Raw genomic sequence first — 19,261 nt, 5'->3', positions numbered from 1 at the left:
CATCTTTTGTTTACCACATTTCAACTCTGGATCTTTTCATGTCATGTATGGATTAGGAATCTCCCCTTAACTTAAACTTCTACTTCCCAGACATCCTATACTCAATTGCTCTTAGAATTAGTTTCTTTAAACGCTATTCTTTAGGTTACTCTCTTACTAAAATCCTATGTTATCCCAGTTACATTCCTAAGCATACTTATAGTTCTCAGGTTGATATTCAGGTTCCTTATTCTCTACTCATTTGTTTTTCATCCTAATGTAGTGTTTGCTCCAAGCCTTCCATTTCTATACAACTCGCTAAATTCTATTTTAATGTTTTACAGGTGAAATAAATAACACCATTTATTGAGTGCTTACTCTGTCATAGGCAGTATTCTAAATGCTTTTATGTATCTTTTCACCAAATCCTCATAACATACATGAGAGGTAGGAGGTGTTCCCCATATCATGGATGACAGTAAGTTGCTCAAATTCATAAAGCTAGTAAATGATGGACTTCAGATTCAAATCAGGATCTTTCTGACTCCAAGGCCTATGTTCTTACTCAGTATACTACACTGACTTCTAACCAAGCTCTAAAAGAAGGTAGGTGATTTAGAGCTGGTGGCCACTATAATTTCAGTCTCCAGACCTCAAGTCAACCCACTTTATTAGCTCATATTTAAGTCTAAATACTTGTGTACTATATATCTTTGGGCATATTACTTTACTTAATCCCTGCCCTCAAGTAGCTCAGGCAAGAGGCAGATGAATACAGAATGTGAGAAATGCTGCCGTAACAGATGGAGCAGTTAATTCGGCTTAGACTTCTCAGGAAGGGGCTTAGACATAGAAAAGGAGCATGTTAGTAAGAGGGCATTCTGACTGAGCAAACAATGTAAAGACAGTTAAAGGAGAGAGACATTGCACTGTGGGTTTAAGGAGCAGAATAACCTGGTAAGACTAGGCAAGTGAATGAGAGTGAGGAGAGGGTATCTGGAAACAAGGCTGGTCCAAGGTGTGAAAGTTAGCCATCATAACGGGATTCTCATAAGGGTAGGGATTTTTTAAACTCCCATTAATAATTAAATGTCTTGGGACATTTAAGTTATTTAATTTATAAGTTCTGATTTATTAGATAAGTACTGATAAAATAGAGAAATGTTCAGTAGGTCCATAATATTAAGCATTAAACAAAGTTTATAAAAAACAAAACTCAATTGGTAATGTAAACTGGCACCCCCATCCCTCCCCAGTTGAGAAACAGAATAACATGGGAAAAAGAGAACCCCTAGACTAGATTTAAGGTCAGAGAGACTTTCCTCGTATAAACACTAGGCTCTTGTGATCTCTTGACTTAATGGTTAAACTAGGTTTGTAAAATGAGAACTAACAATACATGGTAAATGACAGCCCCTTGGCTAAGACAAAACATCAGAAAACAGCAGAGTTTTAGCTTTCTAAATGTTCATGCCAGTAACGGTCTGAAAAAATCTACTTTTATAGCTTCAGTTTCTCTTAATAAGCATGGTTTCCAGTACCACAAAAATGTTTATCAGTCACATGAAGGCATTTCAGTACTCTTGCAACCTGAACAAGAACATAAAACATTTCTTCCTTATCAGTTTACTTTCAAACAAAGGGCCATTTACAGGTTAAAGTTCCCCTGTCATCTTAAAGGATTAACCTTTCTTCCAGCCATAGTTATTAAAAAATCTTTCTCTCATTCAGAGAATAAATTTGATAAACATAAGTTGTTGTAAAATACTGTAACAGTAGCTTTTTGATAGGTAATTTGTATTAGAGTTGTAAATACAAAAAGATGACCAGAAATAAGAGACTGTTTCTAACAAAGCTTCAGGAAAATCTTGATTATTAAAACCCTTGTATCTTACAAGTTTTGCATACAGTTTCAGCTCTTCAGAGCCCTCTATCAATAAGGCACCTGCAATAGTAAAAAAAAAAAATTGCTACTGCAGCCTTGGGAACACCTCTTAGTGTTGTGTTGTTGCTTCTCTGACAAAGTACACTTTTAATCAAGAGTCATACCTTTATGTACATCCTAAATTCCAAGTATAAATTGCAATTGAACTAATGGACTGGAGTAAAATCATAAATCCTTAGATTAACTATAGCAGCCTCTCATGAATTATTTGAATTTCATAAAAATATGAAGTGTCAACACAGGGTGGAATGGTAACTGATTTTTTGAAAGCTCGCACATTGAGACACATGAAATTTCAAGCTGTTGTGTGGAGCTATTCTGGTACCAGGCAGCATCCCCTCACTGTATACATAGCAACTAGCTACTGGGTTTCTCAAAGCCAAACAAATGATGGTTTTGAAGATCAACATTGTCCTTTGCCCTATCCATGACTCAAAATGGAGGAGTCTTCCTGTGTTTGATTCCCTTTAGCTTATTTGAGATGAGCCCTGGAAAGGAAAAAGATCATTGAGTGAAATATAACCTCCTGGAATATCATTTCCTCAGTGCAGATATCCTTGACAGCAACAGGAGCCTTTCATTCAGCCAGATTGCAACAGGTTCCAAGTCAGTGTCCTGTATGGTTCACATGCTCCTGGAGAACATCATGCAAACTTCTTCTTGGTGGCTGTGAACCTCTCCATGTACTGAAAATCATGAAAGAATACATGTGTTATTTTGCCCTGAGCAAATAACTAACTTATTGGTTATTTAGGATTTTATGATTTTTTTTTCCTTTAGGTTTTTATGGTCCTTCATTTCCTACAAAATCTACCTATTCTAAATGCAAATTTAAAGCACATGGTTTTGTGGGGTGTTTTTTTTCCTTTATATCTTAATAGGACACCTATCAAAAAGATGCTTTACAATAAGCTGTCTACAGAAAAATATCATCTTGGCACAACACCATTTGGCTGATTCTCAGAACCCACCTCCAAAATGGATAACAAATACTTATTGACATAAATGGATTATACATATGTCCTGTACCTAGAAACACTCGTTTGAGTTACTTCACCTTTCTCTTCTCTGTAGCAGTGACTAGAAATTCAGAAGTACACTAGTACATACCTTATCATAGCCTTCCAGTTCTCGAAGTTTCTTTATTTCAAAAAGGTTGCCTTCTACAGCAAGCAGACAGATCTGGGAATCACTGAGGATGCTCTGTGGAAGCATACTGAGCTCAAGACAATTCTCCTCCAAACGAAGAACTTTAAGGCGAGGACAGCAAGATATCTTCACTGAGATCTGAGCTATCTATTGAACAATTTTAAAAAGGGATAATAGGAGAAAGTATAAGCACTGTAATGATTATTTTTTACTAAATTAAAAAATCTTTGACTATTTGTCCTAGTTCTTTCTTCTACCACCTCCATTTTCTCACTACCCACTCATTCCAGAAGCCTCTTGTGTTATCCAGCTTCTGTTACTACTCCACTTTTTTGGGGAAAAAAGAAAAAATCTTTTTTGAAGGTCACCAGTGGCTTTTTGGAAACAAATTTTTCTGATAATAAAAGCACTTCATTATAGAAAATTTGAGAATCATATGAGTTTAGAGAAAAAAGTTACCTGTAATTCATCACTGTAAACATTTTGGTACATTTACTGCCAATCTTTTATGTGTACATAGATGCCAACCACTTTACTGCCAAAATCAAGGATTCGTTGCCCTCATTCCCTGTTGCATCTGACTGTGCTATCTATCCTTTTCTTGAAACTCCCACTTCTTGTATCTAAGTGCTGTGTTTTTCTTCCTATCTTTTGAATTATTCCCGATTTTTGGCTTCCCTTCTTGTTTGTATGGACATTTTTCAAGCAGCAGTCCCTAATACTTAATATTCAATCTTTCTAAACTTTCTCCTAGAAAGCTCATTCATTCTTTTTTGCGGTACGCGGGCCTCTCACTGCGTGGCCTCTCCCGTTGCGTTGCACAGGCTCCAGACGCGCAGGCTCAGCGGCCATGGCTCACGGGCCCAGCTGCTCCGCGGCATGTGGGATCTTCCCGGACCGGGGCACGAACCCGTGTCCCCCGCATCGGCAGGTGGACTTTCAACCACTGCGCCGCCAGGGAAGCCCAGCTCAGGGAAGCCCAGCTCATTCATTCTTAAAGCTATCACTTCTTTTAAGCTATCTATCTACATTCATTTCTGCCTACCTCTATTCCACTCCTATGTTTCTGATTTTTAGTAAAACACATTGGATGTTTCACCATCATAACCCACTCAGCATGCCCATTCCCAATAGCACAACTCTTCTTTTAGGCTCTTGAGCTCAGTAGCAAGCAGTTATCTTTGATGCATTCAGCTCTTCTGCCCTTTAAATGCTCCAAGCCACCTAGTTATATTTACTATGCCTGGTATCATCTCAGACCATCACCTGGGACCTTGTTAAAACTGCAAATTCTCAGGCCCTACCCCAGACCTACAAAATCAGAAACAATGAGTGTGGAGCCCAGTGATCTCTTAACCAGCTCTCCGGGTTATTCTGATGCACACTAAAACCTGAGAACCATTGATTTAAGGCAGCATAGGTGAATGTGGAGCAAGTGCTCAATTTGCTTAACAAGTTTTTTCCAATATTTTTTGCCAAACATTCAGAATTTTTTTCCAAAAAGCTCAAGAACATACAAGAATATCCACTTTAAGGAAAAGATAGAGCCAATCTCATCCAAGACTGACTGAATTTCATCATAACATAAGGTCAGGACAATCTAGAACAGTTTTGTCCAATAAGACTTATTGCAACTAGTGGAATGTTCTATATCTGTGCTGTCCAATATGGTAGCCACTAGCCACGTATGGCTGTATTGAGCCATACTTGAAATATGGCTGTATTGAGCCATACTTGAAATATGGCTAGTGCAACCGAGGAACTGAATTTTTAAGTCTAATTTAAATGAATTTTAATGGCCATGTGCCTAGTGGCTACTGTAATGGACTCTGCAGATGTAGAAGCATAGACACTAGAAAAACTAAAGACTACCCAGTCTCACTATGATCAGTGTTTCATCATTTGTGCCTTATGTCTAGACCAAAGATTGTTTCTCCAGTCAGATACATGTTAACCAAAGAGTTTCTGAAGTTATGGAAATAAATTTCAAATACTGAAATTAGAGCTGTCCAACAATCTCCAAAACTCCTATCACTGACGGTTTTTCTGCAAAAGCAGGACACACACTTGACAAAGATGTCAGCAAAAGGACAACTGAATGAACTCTGATGTCCAACTCTGAGAACATATGAGTTTAAGCCTCTTTTCCACTCTATCTTCCTGACATAGCTCCTTGCTAGATGATTAGAGGTATATCTGAGGATGATTTGAAGAACTCAAGGTTTGTGAGACAGGGGTTTAACTTTTGAAATTGCCTCACCATGTTACCCACCCTACCCTCCAAAAAACACCTACACAACAAACACACCCAGTGTCTCAACTAACTTCACGGCACTTTGGGCTTTGAAATTAGTCCAGCCCACAGAATATACCTCTCTTCTAGCCTCTTATACCCCTCTCCATGATTACAGTTTAGAGAACAATTGTTTATTCAGGAGACTGTAAACCCACATACATGCTGTAGAAAAAAACCCTTAAGCTCTAGACCTGGTTCTGGTTGAGGTTGAGTTCGATGACCTGCAGCTCCCGCACTGTGTCAGGTATGCTCCGAATTTGGTTCTTGGAGAGATCCACTACATCCAGGTGCCGTAGGTTACAAAGTTGGGATGGTAGTGCTCTCAGCTGGTTCCCAGAGAGGCTCAGGGTCTTAAGGGCAGATAGTTGCCCAAAAGTAGATGGCAGCTCTCTCAACTGATTGTTGTTTAAGCTTAGTGTCTCTAGTTTTTTCAGATTGCATAACTCATCAGGAAGGACAGCTGGCAAAGAAAAATTTAAAAACCTGAATCCAATACAGCTGAAAAACACCTTTGATGAAGTTTATAAAAACTATATGGCAGTCTGTTATGCCTCTTGTTAATACACATAGGCATTTCACATGTTGTGCCATTTTTAAGTATTGCATTTTTACCAACATAGTCTTCAGAAGGTGAAGGTGCCATCAAAATTCAGGAAAGCATTATGTATATAACAGGCTCCTTTTGTGAAGGGGCCACTGCACAATCCCACAGCAATTTTGTGGGATTTGGAAGGCCCTCTCCTTACCATCCCATCCGCCCTTCCAAATTAGCAGCAAAGTTAGCTCTGTTTACATTACACCCCAAAGATGGTCCCTTTCAAGTCCAAATTAACCTCCTACCAATCATTACACCAGGAGAGGAGGCTTATAGATGTAATTACAAGAGATAGAAAGCTTCAAGGACTCTGACATTCTTCTGCATCTTGAGCTCCTGAAGTTTCATAACAAGAAAAATCAGCTTGTAAGAAAAAAAAACCCTTCTTTTTTTTTAAGATTCTGATACATTTATTTGAAAACCAGTTTAATAACATTATAATCGTACTCCACACTGTATTCCAAGAGAAAAACCACCCTTCTTAACAGCTGATAACTAGCAAAATTCCCAGGCGCAAAAGCCATACTCAGTTTGTTGTTGTTCAAGGACAGGCTCTTCAGCAGAGTGAACTTCCCTATAATCATAGGCGGTAGACTCTCGATCTTGTTGTTGGACAAGTCGATGGTCCTGAGATTGCTTGTCAGCTTCTGCAACTCTGAGGGGAACTGAAGAAAGGGGCTCTCAGCGCCTTACCTATTAACTTCACCGCCCGCCGTCCCTCTCCCTTTAAATTCCCTTGGTCGGATCCCTCCCAGTCTCACCTCGGTCAGCCCACGGTCCTTAAGCTGAAAGACACCAGTTTTCTGCGCTGTTTCCACATGAGCGCGGAGGGCACTGTTTCCCATCCTAGCGCCAAGGTTCAGGTCTCTGCGGGAAGGATAAGCAGCTGTCACCACTCGGCCCGGCACCCAGCCACCCTGTCGGCCTCCCGGCTAGGTCTCAAGCTCCAGCTGTCACCTCCTGCCGATCCCTGGATCTTGGGGGCCAGCTCAAGAGTGTCAAGGAAGAAAGGGAAGAACACCAGGCCCCGCCGCTTTTGCAGCTGTTCGAAGGCTAGATGCCGCTAGGAGCCTACAGAGGATCAGGGATCCCCGAACTCGCCTCCTACCCCTCAGCTCACAGCCGGCTCCGCAGGGAAAGACCCGGGACCCGCGCTCGCCTGGGATGCGCTCCCCAGGCTTCCGCCGGGGCGGAAACGCCCTGTGACGTCATCGAGCCGCGCGGTGCGTTGCGCTCACTCTCCGCGCCACCCGGAAAGGCGGCTGCCAGCTATGGCTGAGGCGGACCCCTGGGACCCGGCGTCCGAGCCAAACGCTGCGGGGCTACTGCTGGGCCATTTCGTAGCTTCGGGGTTGGTTACTCAGGTGCGTGGGGGGCGATGGCGTCATGAAGGGGGTGCCCACGGTGGCGACAGAAGATAGCTGTGAGGTGGTGGTGCTGGCTGCGGGAGTGGGTGGGAGGGTGCTGGCTGGGGGCTGTTCTAGAGTCGTGGCCGATGGAGCTCCTTGTAGGCAGCAGAAGTGACTGGTCCGCGGTGGGTTCTGCAAAAGCGGGGCTCTAAGGAGATGGTGTTTCAAGTGTCTGGCAGGCGAGTTATCCCAGGTCAGTTCTTGGGCGGTAATAAAGACTAGTGTTACCCGCCTTTTTTCATCCTCTAGATTGTAATCGGTGGCGGGGTTGGGAAATAACGGGTAGGTGGTTAAAACATACGTTCCCAAAGAACGCTCGTTTGTGTGAAATACTGAAGCATTGCGGGAGGCGCCGGGTACAGGAGAGCGCCAAGGGAAGCACGCATCTTTAAAGGCCGGTTGGGGGGGGGACAAAAAAGCATTGGTGAAAAAGACCCGAGAGACCTTGGAACATGATTGGAGGAAGGAATTAATTTTGAGAAGGAGAGAAGAGGGAGATTGGCCAAGGGGTGGTAGTTTTAGGTTCGGCGGGAAGAGCATGTTCATAGGCCAAAGGGAACAAGCCAACAGAGGGAGAAATTGAAGATGTGAGGGAATAATGAAATAGAAATGGCAGATATGACAAGGGAATGGGAAAAGTGGGGTTGAGAGAAGGGAAAGAAATTTTGAGATAATGAGGAAGTTGAGGAATTTCACTAAAAAGGCAACTGAGAAAAATAGAAAAGGTAAAACCATCTATAGAGATTAGCACTATGCACATGATGAAAGATTTATGAAAAATAGACAACTTTTTAGACCTAGAAGAGTCATTAGAGAATTCTACTATCTACTTACAGTAATTTTAGGATGCAGAAACTGAGACCTGAGGAGACCAAGAAACATGTCCAGGGCCACTCAACTAGTGAAGTAGAGTTAGATCCCAGAGCTCTCCCTTTTCTGACACATTATATCATCTCTAAAATGAACTGTAATAGATGATAGATACTGTAACACTATCTTGAAAGAGTTTAAACGTCTGTTGAAGGACTTTTCTAGATTACTTGAAGACCTAGTAGCCAGACCTTATGGATTTTGGGGGAAACGAGGGGTAGGAATGAATGCGTTGGAAAATAGGCAAAACATAACCACAGCACTCCCCAGTTCTCACCTTCCTCACTTCTCTCCTGTGTTTTCTTGCTACCAGATTGCCTAGTGCTCTCACCTGTATTGTCCAGTTCTGTAACAAAGTAATTTGGTAAATTCGGGCTTCCCTGGTGGCGCAGTGGTTAAGAATCCGCCTGCCAATGCAGGGGACACAGGTTCAATCATTGGTCTGGGAAGATCCCACATGCCACGGAGCAACTAAGCCTGTGAGCCACAACTACTGAGCCCAGGTGCTACAACTACTGAAGCCCGTGCGCCTAGAGCCCGTGCTCCGCAACAAGAGAAGCCAGAGCAATGAGAAGCCCGCACACTCCAACGAAGAGTAGCCCCCGCTCGCCGCAACTAGAGAAAGCCCGCGCACAGCAACAAAGACCCAACGCAGCCATAAATAAATAAATAAGTAAATAAATTTATTATTTTTTTTTTTTTGCGGTACGCGGGCCTCTCACTGTTGTGGCCTCTCCCGTTGCGGCGCACAGGCTCCAGACGCGCAGGCTCAGCGGCCATGGCTCACGGGCCCAGCCGCTCCGCAGCATGTGGGATCTTCCCGGACGGGGCACAAACCCGTGTCCTCTGCATTGGCAGGCGGACGCTCAACCACTGCGCCACCAGGGAAGCCCAATAAATGTTTTTTAAAAAGACCTTCTTATAATCTTACTGCACAGCTAGGCCCAGTGAGGAAACTGAAGATTTGTAGCATGATTTTACTTTAAGCAAACTTTACATATAAAAAACCTATTTAAAAAAAAAAAAAAACCTATTTTTATTACAAGGATTTATCATTGATTCTTTCAAAGTGATGTATTACATGATCCCTTTAAACAGTCCACCCATTAAGTGCACATCCATGTGAATTAAAAATTGAGTGATGCTTAAAATTGTGATGTGATATGATACAACTCTTATAGAAAATGTTTGTTTCAGCTTTGTTCTTTTTTTTTTAATATTATTTAGGCTCCCCTGGGTCTTAGTTACAGCGCATGTGATCTTTAGTTGAGGCATGCAAACTCTTAGTTGTGGCATGCATGCGGGATCTAGTTCCCTGACCAGGGATCAAACCCAGGCCCCCTGCATTGGGAGCACGAAGTCTTACCCACTGGACCACCACGGAAGTCCCAGTTACTGAGCATTTATAATGTTTAGTTCTTTCTGTCTGGAGTACCTTTTCCTTCCCATCCATCATGAGCTTGTTAAGGGCAGAGAGCTTGTTTCATTCATCCTTGAATCTTCTATTGCCTAACTCAATAAATGTTATAAAATTGATTATCATCAGTCAGCAAACGTTTGCTATGAAGGGCAAGAGAATAAGTATTTGAGGCTTTTAGGTCCATAGGGTCGCAACTAGGCTGTTGTAGTATGAAAACAACATGAGATAATAAGTAAATGAATGAGTGAAGTTGAGTTTCAATAAAACTTTATTTCTGGACCCTGAAATTTGAATTTCATATAATTTTCATGTGTCACAGAATGTTTTTCTTTTGATTTTTTTTCTCCAACAATTAAGAAATATAAAAACCATTCTTAGCCCTTAAGCTATACAAAAACAGGCAATGGGTGCATTTAGTTCATAGGCTGTAGCTTCCCAATCCTTGGCCTATATGATATCTGAAGTTCTTTCCTGTGCTAACATTCTAGAGAAGAAAAGGAGGATAGAAAAAATTATGGATGAAGCCAAGGGATGAACAAGATAATATTCTTATTCTGAGATAACCTGCAATTTAAGAAAGCAGCATAATATAGAATGAAAGGATAAAAAGGAGGTGGGGGGTAGGCTTTTTCAAGGAATAATTATGCCTGGACAAAACATTCCTTTATGTAAGAGAGAGAGAATGTGGAAAGAGACAGTATGAATGACTTGTAACCAATAGAGGTCATTTAATAAATCAGGTGAATGATTCCATAGCCCAGGAAGTGTTTAATTTTAGCTGCAGGAAAGTCTGAGAGACTAGGTCATTTGTGTAGAAGTGATTCTCCAACAATTTCAACTTTAGAATTTTTTGGTAAGCTATCAGCAATGCCAGTCTATTGTGCATGATGCCTTAAGAAATAGTACGAAGTGATTTTCTTCTTTATTTTTCTTATTTTTAAAATATTAATATTTGGGCAAAAGATTTGTGATGGTGGAGGTTTTAAAAAACAGGAAATATACATTGCACTGTCCTACTCTGTATTTCATTTTTCAGGGGCAGCGTTGGACATAATATATCCTCATATTTTAGACACGTGGGCATGCTATTCCAACACACACATAAACTCTGACATATTGCTGCTTTCTCTGTTCACTTACCAATAGGAGATGTTAAATATATCTAAGAAATCAACTTCTTGCTTTGTGAACTTCTCCAGACTACAGCAGATCACAGATCTTCAAGCTGAAATCTACCAGGTAAATTATGTTGGAGTTTTTACTTTCTACCTCTAGTATGGAAAAAAATCTTAACTGGCTGCAACAGTAATCCTCTTGCACGCAGAACACTGTCTAGCACGTAGTCACATAGGCTTTTCTTTGCAGTAGTTAATAATAGTAGTAATGGTCATAGTCGTAGTTAGGAGTAGTAGCAGTAGCAGCAACAGGGCTTGAACACCAAAATGAAGAGATTCAGTAAATCCCTGGGCTCTCATAACAAATCATCCTCCTCGTCCCCTTAAATATTCCTGAGTTAAAGACTGTCCATTTTTATCAAAGCCTTTACTTCAGGCTACTTTCTGCATGAGCTAAGTGTTTTTTTGTTTCTAATGTAGAAAAACCTGGAAATTGAACTCCTAAGTCTAGAAAAAGATGCAGCAGATGTTGTCCATCCTTCCTTTTTGGGTAAGTGGTTTAGTTAAATGAGTAATCATTGAAATTTCAACTTTTTCTTGGATTACTTTAAATAAGCACTAGGCTATAAAATTATGATAATTTTTCCAGGTATTGCCCCAAAGCTAACAAAGTCAGTAGAGCTTAAAAGACATGGGGCTTCCCTGGTGGCGCAGTAGTTGAGAGTCCACCTGCCGATGCAGGGGACATGGGTTCATGTCCCGGTCCGCGAGGATCCCACAAAGGCTGAGGAACTTTCCAGATGAAAGGATCCTAAAGAGACATGACAGCTAAAGCACAGTGTAGTCATGGATTGAATATTTGATTAGAAAAAAAATTTTTTGATATAAATGACATTATTGGGATATTTGGTGATGTTTAAATATAGGCTGTATTAAATATTGGTAGTATTGTACTAATGTTAAATTATCCGAATTTGATACTTGTAGTATAGTTATATATCTTGTTCCTGTTTTGGGAAATACATGCTGAAGTTTTAGGAGTAAAAGGTCATGACATCTGCAACTTACTCTCAAATTGGTTAGCAAAAATATATGTATGGGCGTGTAGAGAAGAAGGGGAAAAAAAGAAAACATAGCCAAATGTTAGTTGGTGAGTCTAGGTGAAATGTATATGAGAGTTCAATCAATGAGCTATTCTTGAAACTTTTAAGTTTGAAATTTTTCTAAATAAAAATTTAAAAGAAGAGACAACTGACAGCCATTAACTGAATTCTGGGGAAAATATTGAAATAAAAGTAGCTTAAAAGACAAATATTTGTTTTTTAATGCTCTAATATAGAATATTAGAGACAGACACTTTATGTGAAGCATATGGTTCTGGCTATAAAAACTGAACTAGGAATAGAATTGGGAAACACAAAGAATTTAGCACTAGATTGGGTTGTCAGTAGTAAAAGTAAGAGAAAATAGTTGAAAATGAAACTGGTATTGGTATTAAAGACAGCAAAGGGGAGATATTTAGGAGAGAAATGGTGGGATTAATTTTTGACCATTGTTAGTATTAGTGACTTCAAAACTTGTCCTGTTGCTAATTATAATTACTGTTTCTGGTTTGTGTAGCTCAGAAGTGTCATACTCTGCAAAGCATGAATAATCATTTGGAAGCGGTGCTAAAAGAAAAGCGGTCCCTCAGGCAAAGACTGTTGAAACCCATGTGCCAAGAAAACTTGCCTATTGAAGCTGTTTATCACAGGTTAGACTAAAAAGTAGAAGTTAACAGTCACACATGTTCCCTGAGGGTAGTTTTTGTTTAGACTAGTAGTTATTTCATAGCATAATTCATTAAACAGTATATGAGTGATCATATCTATTAACATTATTATTAATGCTGATACATTAAACCAGAAAGAAAATCCTTTACTTTTAAAGAATTGTAGCAATGGTGAAGAGAAAGACATTCCTTTTGCCCATTGTGTCTTAGGAATTATAAATAATGACTTTAATGAAAGAAATTAGATCCATAACATATAGTAAGGTGGATAAAAATCATTTTTATTATGTATAGACAGCTTTCTGTGATGTAAATTTATTGTTGCATTAATGTTGCCTCTGTCTAAAAATTCTGTTGGGGGAGTTTAAGCAGGGACAGATGAAAACAATGTCAACTAAAAGGAGAAAAATAACAGTTCTGATCTCACCTCTGCTGTTTATACACCTCAGAGCCTTGGGCAAATGATTTAAGTTTTTGCCTTAGTTTCCCAATCCATAGAATGGGGATGCTTTCTATTGCTCTCTTTCTCATAGGAGTATGGAAAGTATCAAATTGAAGGTGTAGGTTATTATTAATAATAAATAACAAAATTAAAAAGCACTCATCTGGGGATCTGATTGCTAACTTTGTCTGCCAGTGCCTCACTAACTGACCCTGAACAAGTCAATATTTCCTATAAGTGTCAGATCTTTTATCTTGCAGTAAAATAATAAATATACAAATCCCATTCTTGTGGATATATTCAGTATTCAGTGTAGTTAAATATCATTAATGTGTATATTATACATTATATATATCAGAAGAACTGAGTAATAGTTTTAAGGCATTTTGCAAATACAAAGATTCAAAGTAGTTTCATGTGTAGGCTATTTCAGTGAAGTACATTTATCCTTATTGTCTTCACCCTTCACCAAGAATGAGTAGATTGAAATGGAATGAGGTTTTACCTAGAGAAATTTTTTTTTTAAGTTCTTCACTCTTTTTTAAAATTTTATTTATTTTTTAAAGTTTTTTAAAATTTTATTTTTGGCTGCCTTGGGTCTTCGTTGCTGCGCACGGGCTTTTTCAAGTTGCAGCGAGCAGGGGCTACTCTTCATTGTGGTGCACGGGCTTCTCATTGCGGTGGCTTCTCTTGTTGCAAAGCACGGGCTCTAGGCGGGCAGGCTTCAGTAGTTGTGGCACGCAGGCTCAGTAGTTTGTGGCCCACGGACTTAGTTGCTCTGTGGCATGTGGGATCTTCCTGGACCAGGGATCGAACCCGTGTCCCCTGCACTGGCAGGCGGATTCTTAACCACTGCGCCGAAGTCCCAATTTTTTACTTATATGAGAAAATTATTAACATTGATATTTGTCTAACATTAGATTGGGTTACAGATATGATTAGTGTTGTCTCTTTCTGTTTTTGTGTTTGGATGAAAAGTTAATTCCTGTTTAAAGTGAAAGAGAAGAACCTTTTTTTTTTTTTTTTTTTGCGGTACACGGGCCTCTCACTGCTGTGGCCTCTCCCGTCGGAGAGCACAAGCTCCGGACGCGCAGGCTCAGCGGCCATGGCTCACGGGCCCAGCCGCTCCGCGGCATGTGGGATCTTCCCGGACCAGGGCACGAACCCGCGTCCCCCGCATCGGCAGGCGGACTCCCAAGCACTGCGCCACTAGGGAAGCCTGGAAGAAGAACCTTTTTTATCACTGATATTTCCATGAATGCAGAAAGGTTATTAACAGTTCAATGGGTGGATTGTAATTCTCTTAATTTCATATTAAAGGTCCTAATTAAAGGGAAAAAAGAGAACACAAAATACCTGAACTAAAAAAAAAGAAGAGTTGACTTTTTTTCTCCCTCCTTCAGATACATGGTGCATTTGCTGGAGTTGGCAGTAACTTTCATTGAGAGATTAGAAGATCATCTTGAAATAATTAGAAATATCCCTCATTTAGATGAAAATCTAAAGAAAATGGTGAGTATTACCAATAGCATTTAAGTACCTCATCAACTCCTTCCACATTGCTTTTAGCTATCTGTAGTTCTTTTATACTAGAATCTCAAATGTGTGATCTCGTTTAACTTTTTTTGTTGGCTAATATTATGAGCAAATTACTTTTTTTTAATCAAGATACCTTTTCTTTATTTAGAAGTCATTTTACATTGTTTTATTCCAGTATTTAAGAAATATGTGTTATCTTCATTGTGCAAGGGACTATGCTATAGGTATCATGAGAGATAAACAGATATGACCAATCCCTGCCCTCAAATTCTCAAGGTTTGGTGAGAGAAAGTATAAGATACCCTCTACTTTATTGTATTTGCACAGTGAGTGCAGCAGAGAATTATAAAGAAGATGCTATCTTTTAAGCACAGAGAAGGGGGTGATTACTTTCACTTTAGGGAGATTGGGAATAGGATAGGAAGTAGGAATACTTGAATAAAGTTTTAAATAGGAGTTAATAGCAAGCTCCATCTTGAAGAATCAGTGAAAACTGGATGTGCATCAGAAAGAGTAGTTCAGCCGAAAGCAGCAATGTGAGGAAAGCCATGAAAATGAGAGAGCACAGGTAGTTTGAGGGAAGAGTGGTACTCCACTTTGGCTGATGCTTCAAGGTATTGAGAGGGAGATTGACTCGGGGTTAGTTTATGGAATATTTTGAAAACCAGACTAAGAAATTTAGACTTTGTCTGAGTACTGGGGAATCATTGGATGTTTTTTTCTTTTGTCTTTTTAGAGGAGGGCACAGGGTTGGCTTGAGCAGGACTGTACCTTAATCATGGAGAAAATATTGGATAAAGTAGACTGAGGCTTGTCACTCAAAGTATGGGCAGAGCATCAACATCACCTGGAAGCTTGCTAGAAATGCAGAATTGCAGACTTCATTCACTTTAGACCTTCAGAATCTGAATCTACATTTTAACAAGTTCCTCAGGTGATTCCTATGCACATGAAAGTTTGATGAGCTGTGGTGTAGAGGACTAGGCAGAGGAACAAAAGGCAGAGGAACTTGGAGAATAAATACAGTCATTCAGATAAAAGATTTAAAGCATAGGAATACAAAGGACTGTGTAGATTTTTAGATTTTGGAGGTCAAATTTCTAGCACGTGGCTACTATTTGGACAAGGGACACATCCAAGGAATGAAGTTTCTAGCCTTGGGGACTTGAGGATAAGTAGGATCAAGAGATTAAAGAAGCCAATGAGTTTGTTTTTTGATATGTCTTGCAGAGATAGTAAATGTTCAGTCATGGTTTGTTGAACTGTGGTTAGATCGAGTTTGAGATACTGAATATGCATCTAGATGGAGATTTCCAGCAAACTGAAATGTAGGACTAAATTTTAGGAAGAAGATTAGGTTTGACAATATAGATTGAGGGTCATCTGCATTGAGGTGATCACTGAAGACAAAGGAGAGATGAACTCACAAAGAAACAGAACATATAGGACAGCACAATTTTAAGGAGCCTTTGTATTAAGGGGCTGGAGAAGATCAGTTGTCAACTTTTGGTGTCATTATTTATGATATAGTAATGTTGTGTTAATGACACATGATTTCTCTCCTGTTTTCCCCTTCTTTCAAATGTTACAGAGCACAGCTTTAGCAGAGATGGATATTTTGGTGGCTGAGACAGCAGAACTGGCAGAGAATATACTCAAGTGGCGAGAACAACAGAAGGAAATTTCCTCTTGTATGCCCAGAATATTAGCTGAAGAAAATTTTCTTCATAAATATGATGTTACAGTGCCTCCTTAACCTTTTACTTCTAAAGTTAATGTTCAAACTATTAATGCAAAGTAATTATCAACTTTTAATTTTTGTTTAATTATATGTAGTCATGTGAAGTCCATTTCTAGTCAATTATAACATGGGTATTTATAGACTTTGCCACTAGCAATACTGAAAGAGCCCTCTTTATATTGAAATACCAAGATTGCAAGTTCATTAAGACAAAGCTGAATTTTCCTTTGTTTTTCAATGTATTTTCATTCCACTTTTCAATAAAACTCAAATATAACTATGATAATTAACGTGAGTGCATTAACCATATCTTAGGCAGCAGACTTTATTATGTTGTTTTTTAAAAAAATGCTTGTTTCTGAGTTAGAAGAGTCTTGAATCTGAAAGCATGTTGCTTATTCCCGTGAGATTGTCACTAAGTATGCAAAAAAGAGCAAAATAGCAGACCTGACCGCTATCCTGTGAAAGGCCTGCTCGTAAGGTTGGTCCTTGGCTGGCATCTGGGAACTTAGATTTCTAGGGTTCCCTCCACTCACTGATAAGAGTTGCTGGCTGTGACTAAGGTGTTTGTACAGTGTGGTTTGTGCTGAACACCAGCTTTCTTCCTGGGAGTCTAGAATTTTGGTATATGCTAGGCAGAAGGTACCTATGTGACTAGCCCGCAGTAATAACCCTGGCACTGCATCTTTAATGAGCTTTGTGGTAGACAACATTTCACACGTCACAACTCAGTTGCTGGGGGAATTAAGCACATCCTGTGGGACTCCACTGGCAGGGACTCGAAGATTGTGCCTGGTTTCCCCCAGACTTTGCCCCATACACCTTTCCCTTTGCTCTTTTTCTTTGTGTGCTTTTGCTGTAGTAAATCATAGCCATGAGTACAGTCATATGCTGAGTCCTATGACTCCTCCAAGCATATCATCAAACCCAGGAGGTGGGAGGGGGCTCTTGGGGACCCGACACACTAAGCAATTCCAGAGGGTGTTCACTGGCAGCCTTAGAAATAGGCAAAGAAGTAGAGCAAAGCAAAGAAAAAGGCACATTATTGTAAAACTTACAGAGGTTTTACAAATTGCTCAGATATTTTACCTGAGATTATTATGCATATAAAAGGGAGTGGTATACTAAGTCTCAGGATGCTTTCATTTATATCAGTAGTACAACTACCCTTGGCTTATTTTCAGACTTGGGGTTCTCTTTCGCTTTTTTTTTTTTTTTTTTCGGCTGAGTCAGGTCTTAGTTGTGGCATGAGGGATCTTCGTTGTGGTGCCCAGGCTCTTTGTTGCGGCCCGCGGGCTTCTCTCTAGTTGTGGTGTGCAGGTTTTCTCTCTCTAGTTGTGGCGCGCAGGCTCCAGAGCACATGGGCTCTGGAGTTTGCAGCACACGGGCTCTCTAGTTGAGGCACGAGGGCTCAGTAGTTGTGGCGCGCAGGCTCAGTTGCCCTGTGCCATGTGGGATCCTAGTTCCCAGCCAGGGATCAAACCTACGTCCCCTGCACTGGAAGGTGGATTCTTTACCACTGGACCACCAGGGAAGTCCCCTCTTCTGCTTTAAATGGATGCTTCAATAATTTTATACTGTCCTATTCTCTGTATCACTGGAGTTCACTCATCCTTGTATTCATCACACTCTTAAAGGCAAGAAGACCTCAACATAGTGGATGAGTTAAGTAGTTTTTCATAAGGAAACAGGATCATTACCCAAAACTACCCCTGCTAAAAAACATGTCTTGAAGCCTATTTTGCTGACCTTTGCAAATGGGATATAGAAGAGTGGTCATAATTTCTTGAACATTGCCTAGACTCTTTAAGCAAAACTTTTAGTTGTATTTCATTAGAAATCTGTTCAAGCCCAGCCTTGGTTTCAAACATCTTACTAAGCTTCTTCATGTATCGTCATACATACATATATATATATATGAGTATATGTATGTATATATATACATATATATGTGTATATATATATATATTTTACATCACATATGTCACAATTATTGATATACCTGGTTGTTTTGGGTTTTATTTTTGCTTTTTTGACTTTTATGTCTTTTTCAAAATAAAAAAATAAACCTGTGATTTTTAACTAAAATTTTGTGGCTCTTGACTGAATCCTATATGATTAAAAGGACAGATTCTTTATTTAACATACACAGTTAAAGTGTAAGCATACAGGCTATCTGATTCACAAAAGCTTGAGGTAAGTTGAGACTGAGGTCTACTACAAAGAGAAAAGCTAATTTAGTCTGTGCTAGAGTCAATAAGTGTGCATCAGTTTTTTTTTCCTCAGCTTCTAGATATGTGAATAATAAAAACAAACAAAAATAACTCTGAATGTCTTTCTATTTAACACCAGAAGTTGTGTGAGATTTGTGAATTCACTTCCAACATAATAATGATGCCACTTTATGAAGACTATTCTGAAGGAATTGAGATGCTACCTGGTTTTTCCAGCATTTTTCTTATTTTATTCCTTGCTTTGATCTGTGACTCTGCCAGCCTGACCCGTGTTATCCTCTCAAACCTCCATAAGGTTAGGAAAATAGTCTGAGGAATAGGAAAACCCAAAGGGTTTCTTGACATGCAAACTATAGAGTTGAGATATTAATAAAACTAATCAATGTATTGTGGAATTTCCTGAGATGTAAAATGAATTTATGTAAGAGATTTATTCTACAATTTGGGGAATCTACTCATGTAATTGAGTTTACTTTAAATTAGTATAGTTCAAGATAAGCAGATCATGTTCTAGAGTTCTTTTAATTTTGCCTTTTCTTTTTCCTTTTTCACCATTTCCAAGTTATATTTTCTCTTCTCCTTTTGGAAATACCTCATAAATATTTGTAGGAAAAATTTACATTAGGATGTGGTAGGAACAGGAGTCCCATTAGCAGTTTATGAACTTTTCCTGGGAGACTATAGACCTCTGATGTTGCTCTACCAGAATTTAGGGTAAAAAAATAGGAGTCAAATATCTTACTTGAGACTTTGAAT

General features: G+C 39.5%; 2 protein-coding genes across 4 annotated transcripts; one reads left to right on the top strand and one right to left on the bottom strand.

Annotated features, from left to right (window-relative positions):
- Positions 1 to 1,087: 1,087 nt before the first annotated feature.
- LRRC57 (leucine rich repeat containing 57) lies at positions 1,088 to 7,207 on the bottom strand. Of its 3 annotated transcripts, none has more exons than XM_082616715.1 (6): positions 7,085 to 7,207; positions 6,726 to 6,831; positions 6,491 to 6,629; positions 5,561 to 5,829; positions 3,035 to 3,220; positions 1,088 to 2,610 (listed from the first exon to the last, which is right to left on the bottom strand). In XM_082616715.1, exons 1-6 carry the CDS (start codon positions 7,174 to 7,176, stop codon positions 2,569 to 2,571), a joined length of 834 nt encoding a protein of 277 aa, XP_082472841.1. In that variant the 5' UTR covers positions 7,177 to 7,207; the 3' UTR covers positions 1,088 to 2,568. The 3 variants fall into 3 exon arrangements, with proteins under 3 accessions (XP_082472841.1, XP_082472840.1, XP_082472839.1); XM_082616714.1 differs by having other exon boundaries at positions 7,073 to 7,150; XM_082616713.1 differs by lacking the exon at positions 7,085 to 7,207 and adding an exon at positions 6,922 to 7,078.
- A 2-nt stretch (positions 7,208 to 7,209) lies between these two features.
- Positions 7,210 to 18,300, top strand: HAUS2 (HAUS augmin like complex subunit 2). The gene is made up of 6 exons (XM_082616716.1): positions 7,210 to 7,328; positions 10,810 to 10,902; positions 11,259 to 11,328; positions 12,399 to 12,531; positions 14,395 to 14,503; positions 16,122 to 18,300. The coding sequence occupies exons 1-6, from the start codon at positions 7,236 to 7,238 to the stop codon at positions 16,284 to 16,286; spliced, it is 663 nt and encodes a 220-aa protein (XP_082472842.1). The 5' UTR covers positions 7,210 to 7,235; the 3' UTR covers positions 16,287 to 18,300.
- Positions 18,301 to 19,261: the final 961 nt, after the last annotated feature.

The sequence above is a fragment of the Mesoplodon mirus genome, assembly GCF_964341445.2.
Source record: "Mesoplodon mirus genome assembly, chromosome: 4".
NCBI classification, from domain to species: Eukaryota; Metazoa; Chordata; class Mammalia; order Artiodactyla; family Ziphiidae; genus Mesoplodon; species Mesoplodon mirus.
The sequence above is the reverse complement of the archived record's forward strand: the minus strand, read 5'-3'. Positions and strand labels throughout refer to the sequence as shown.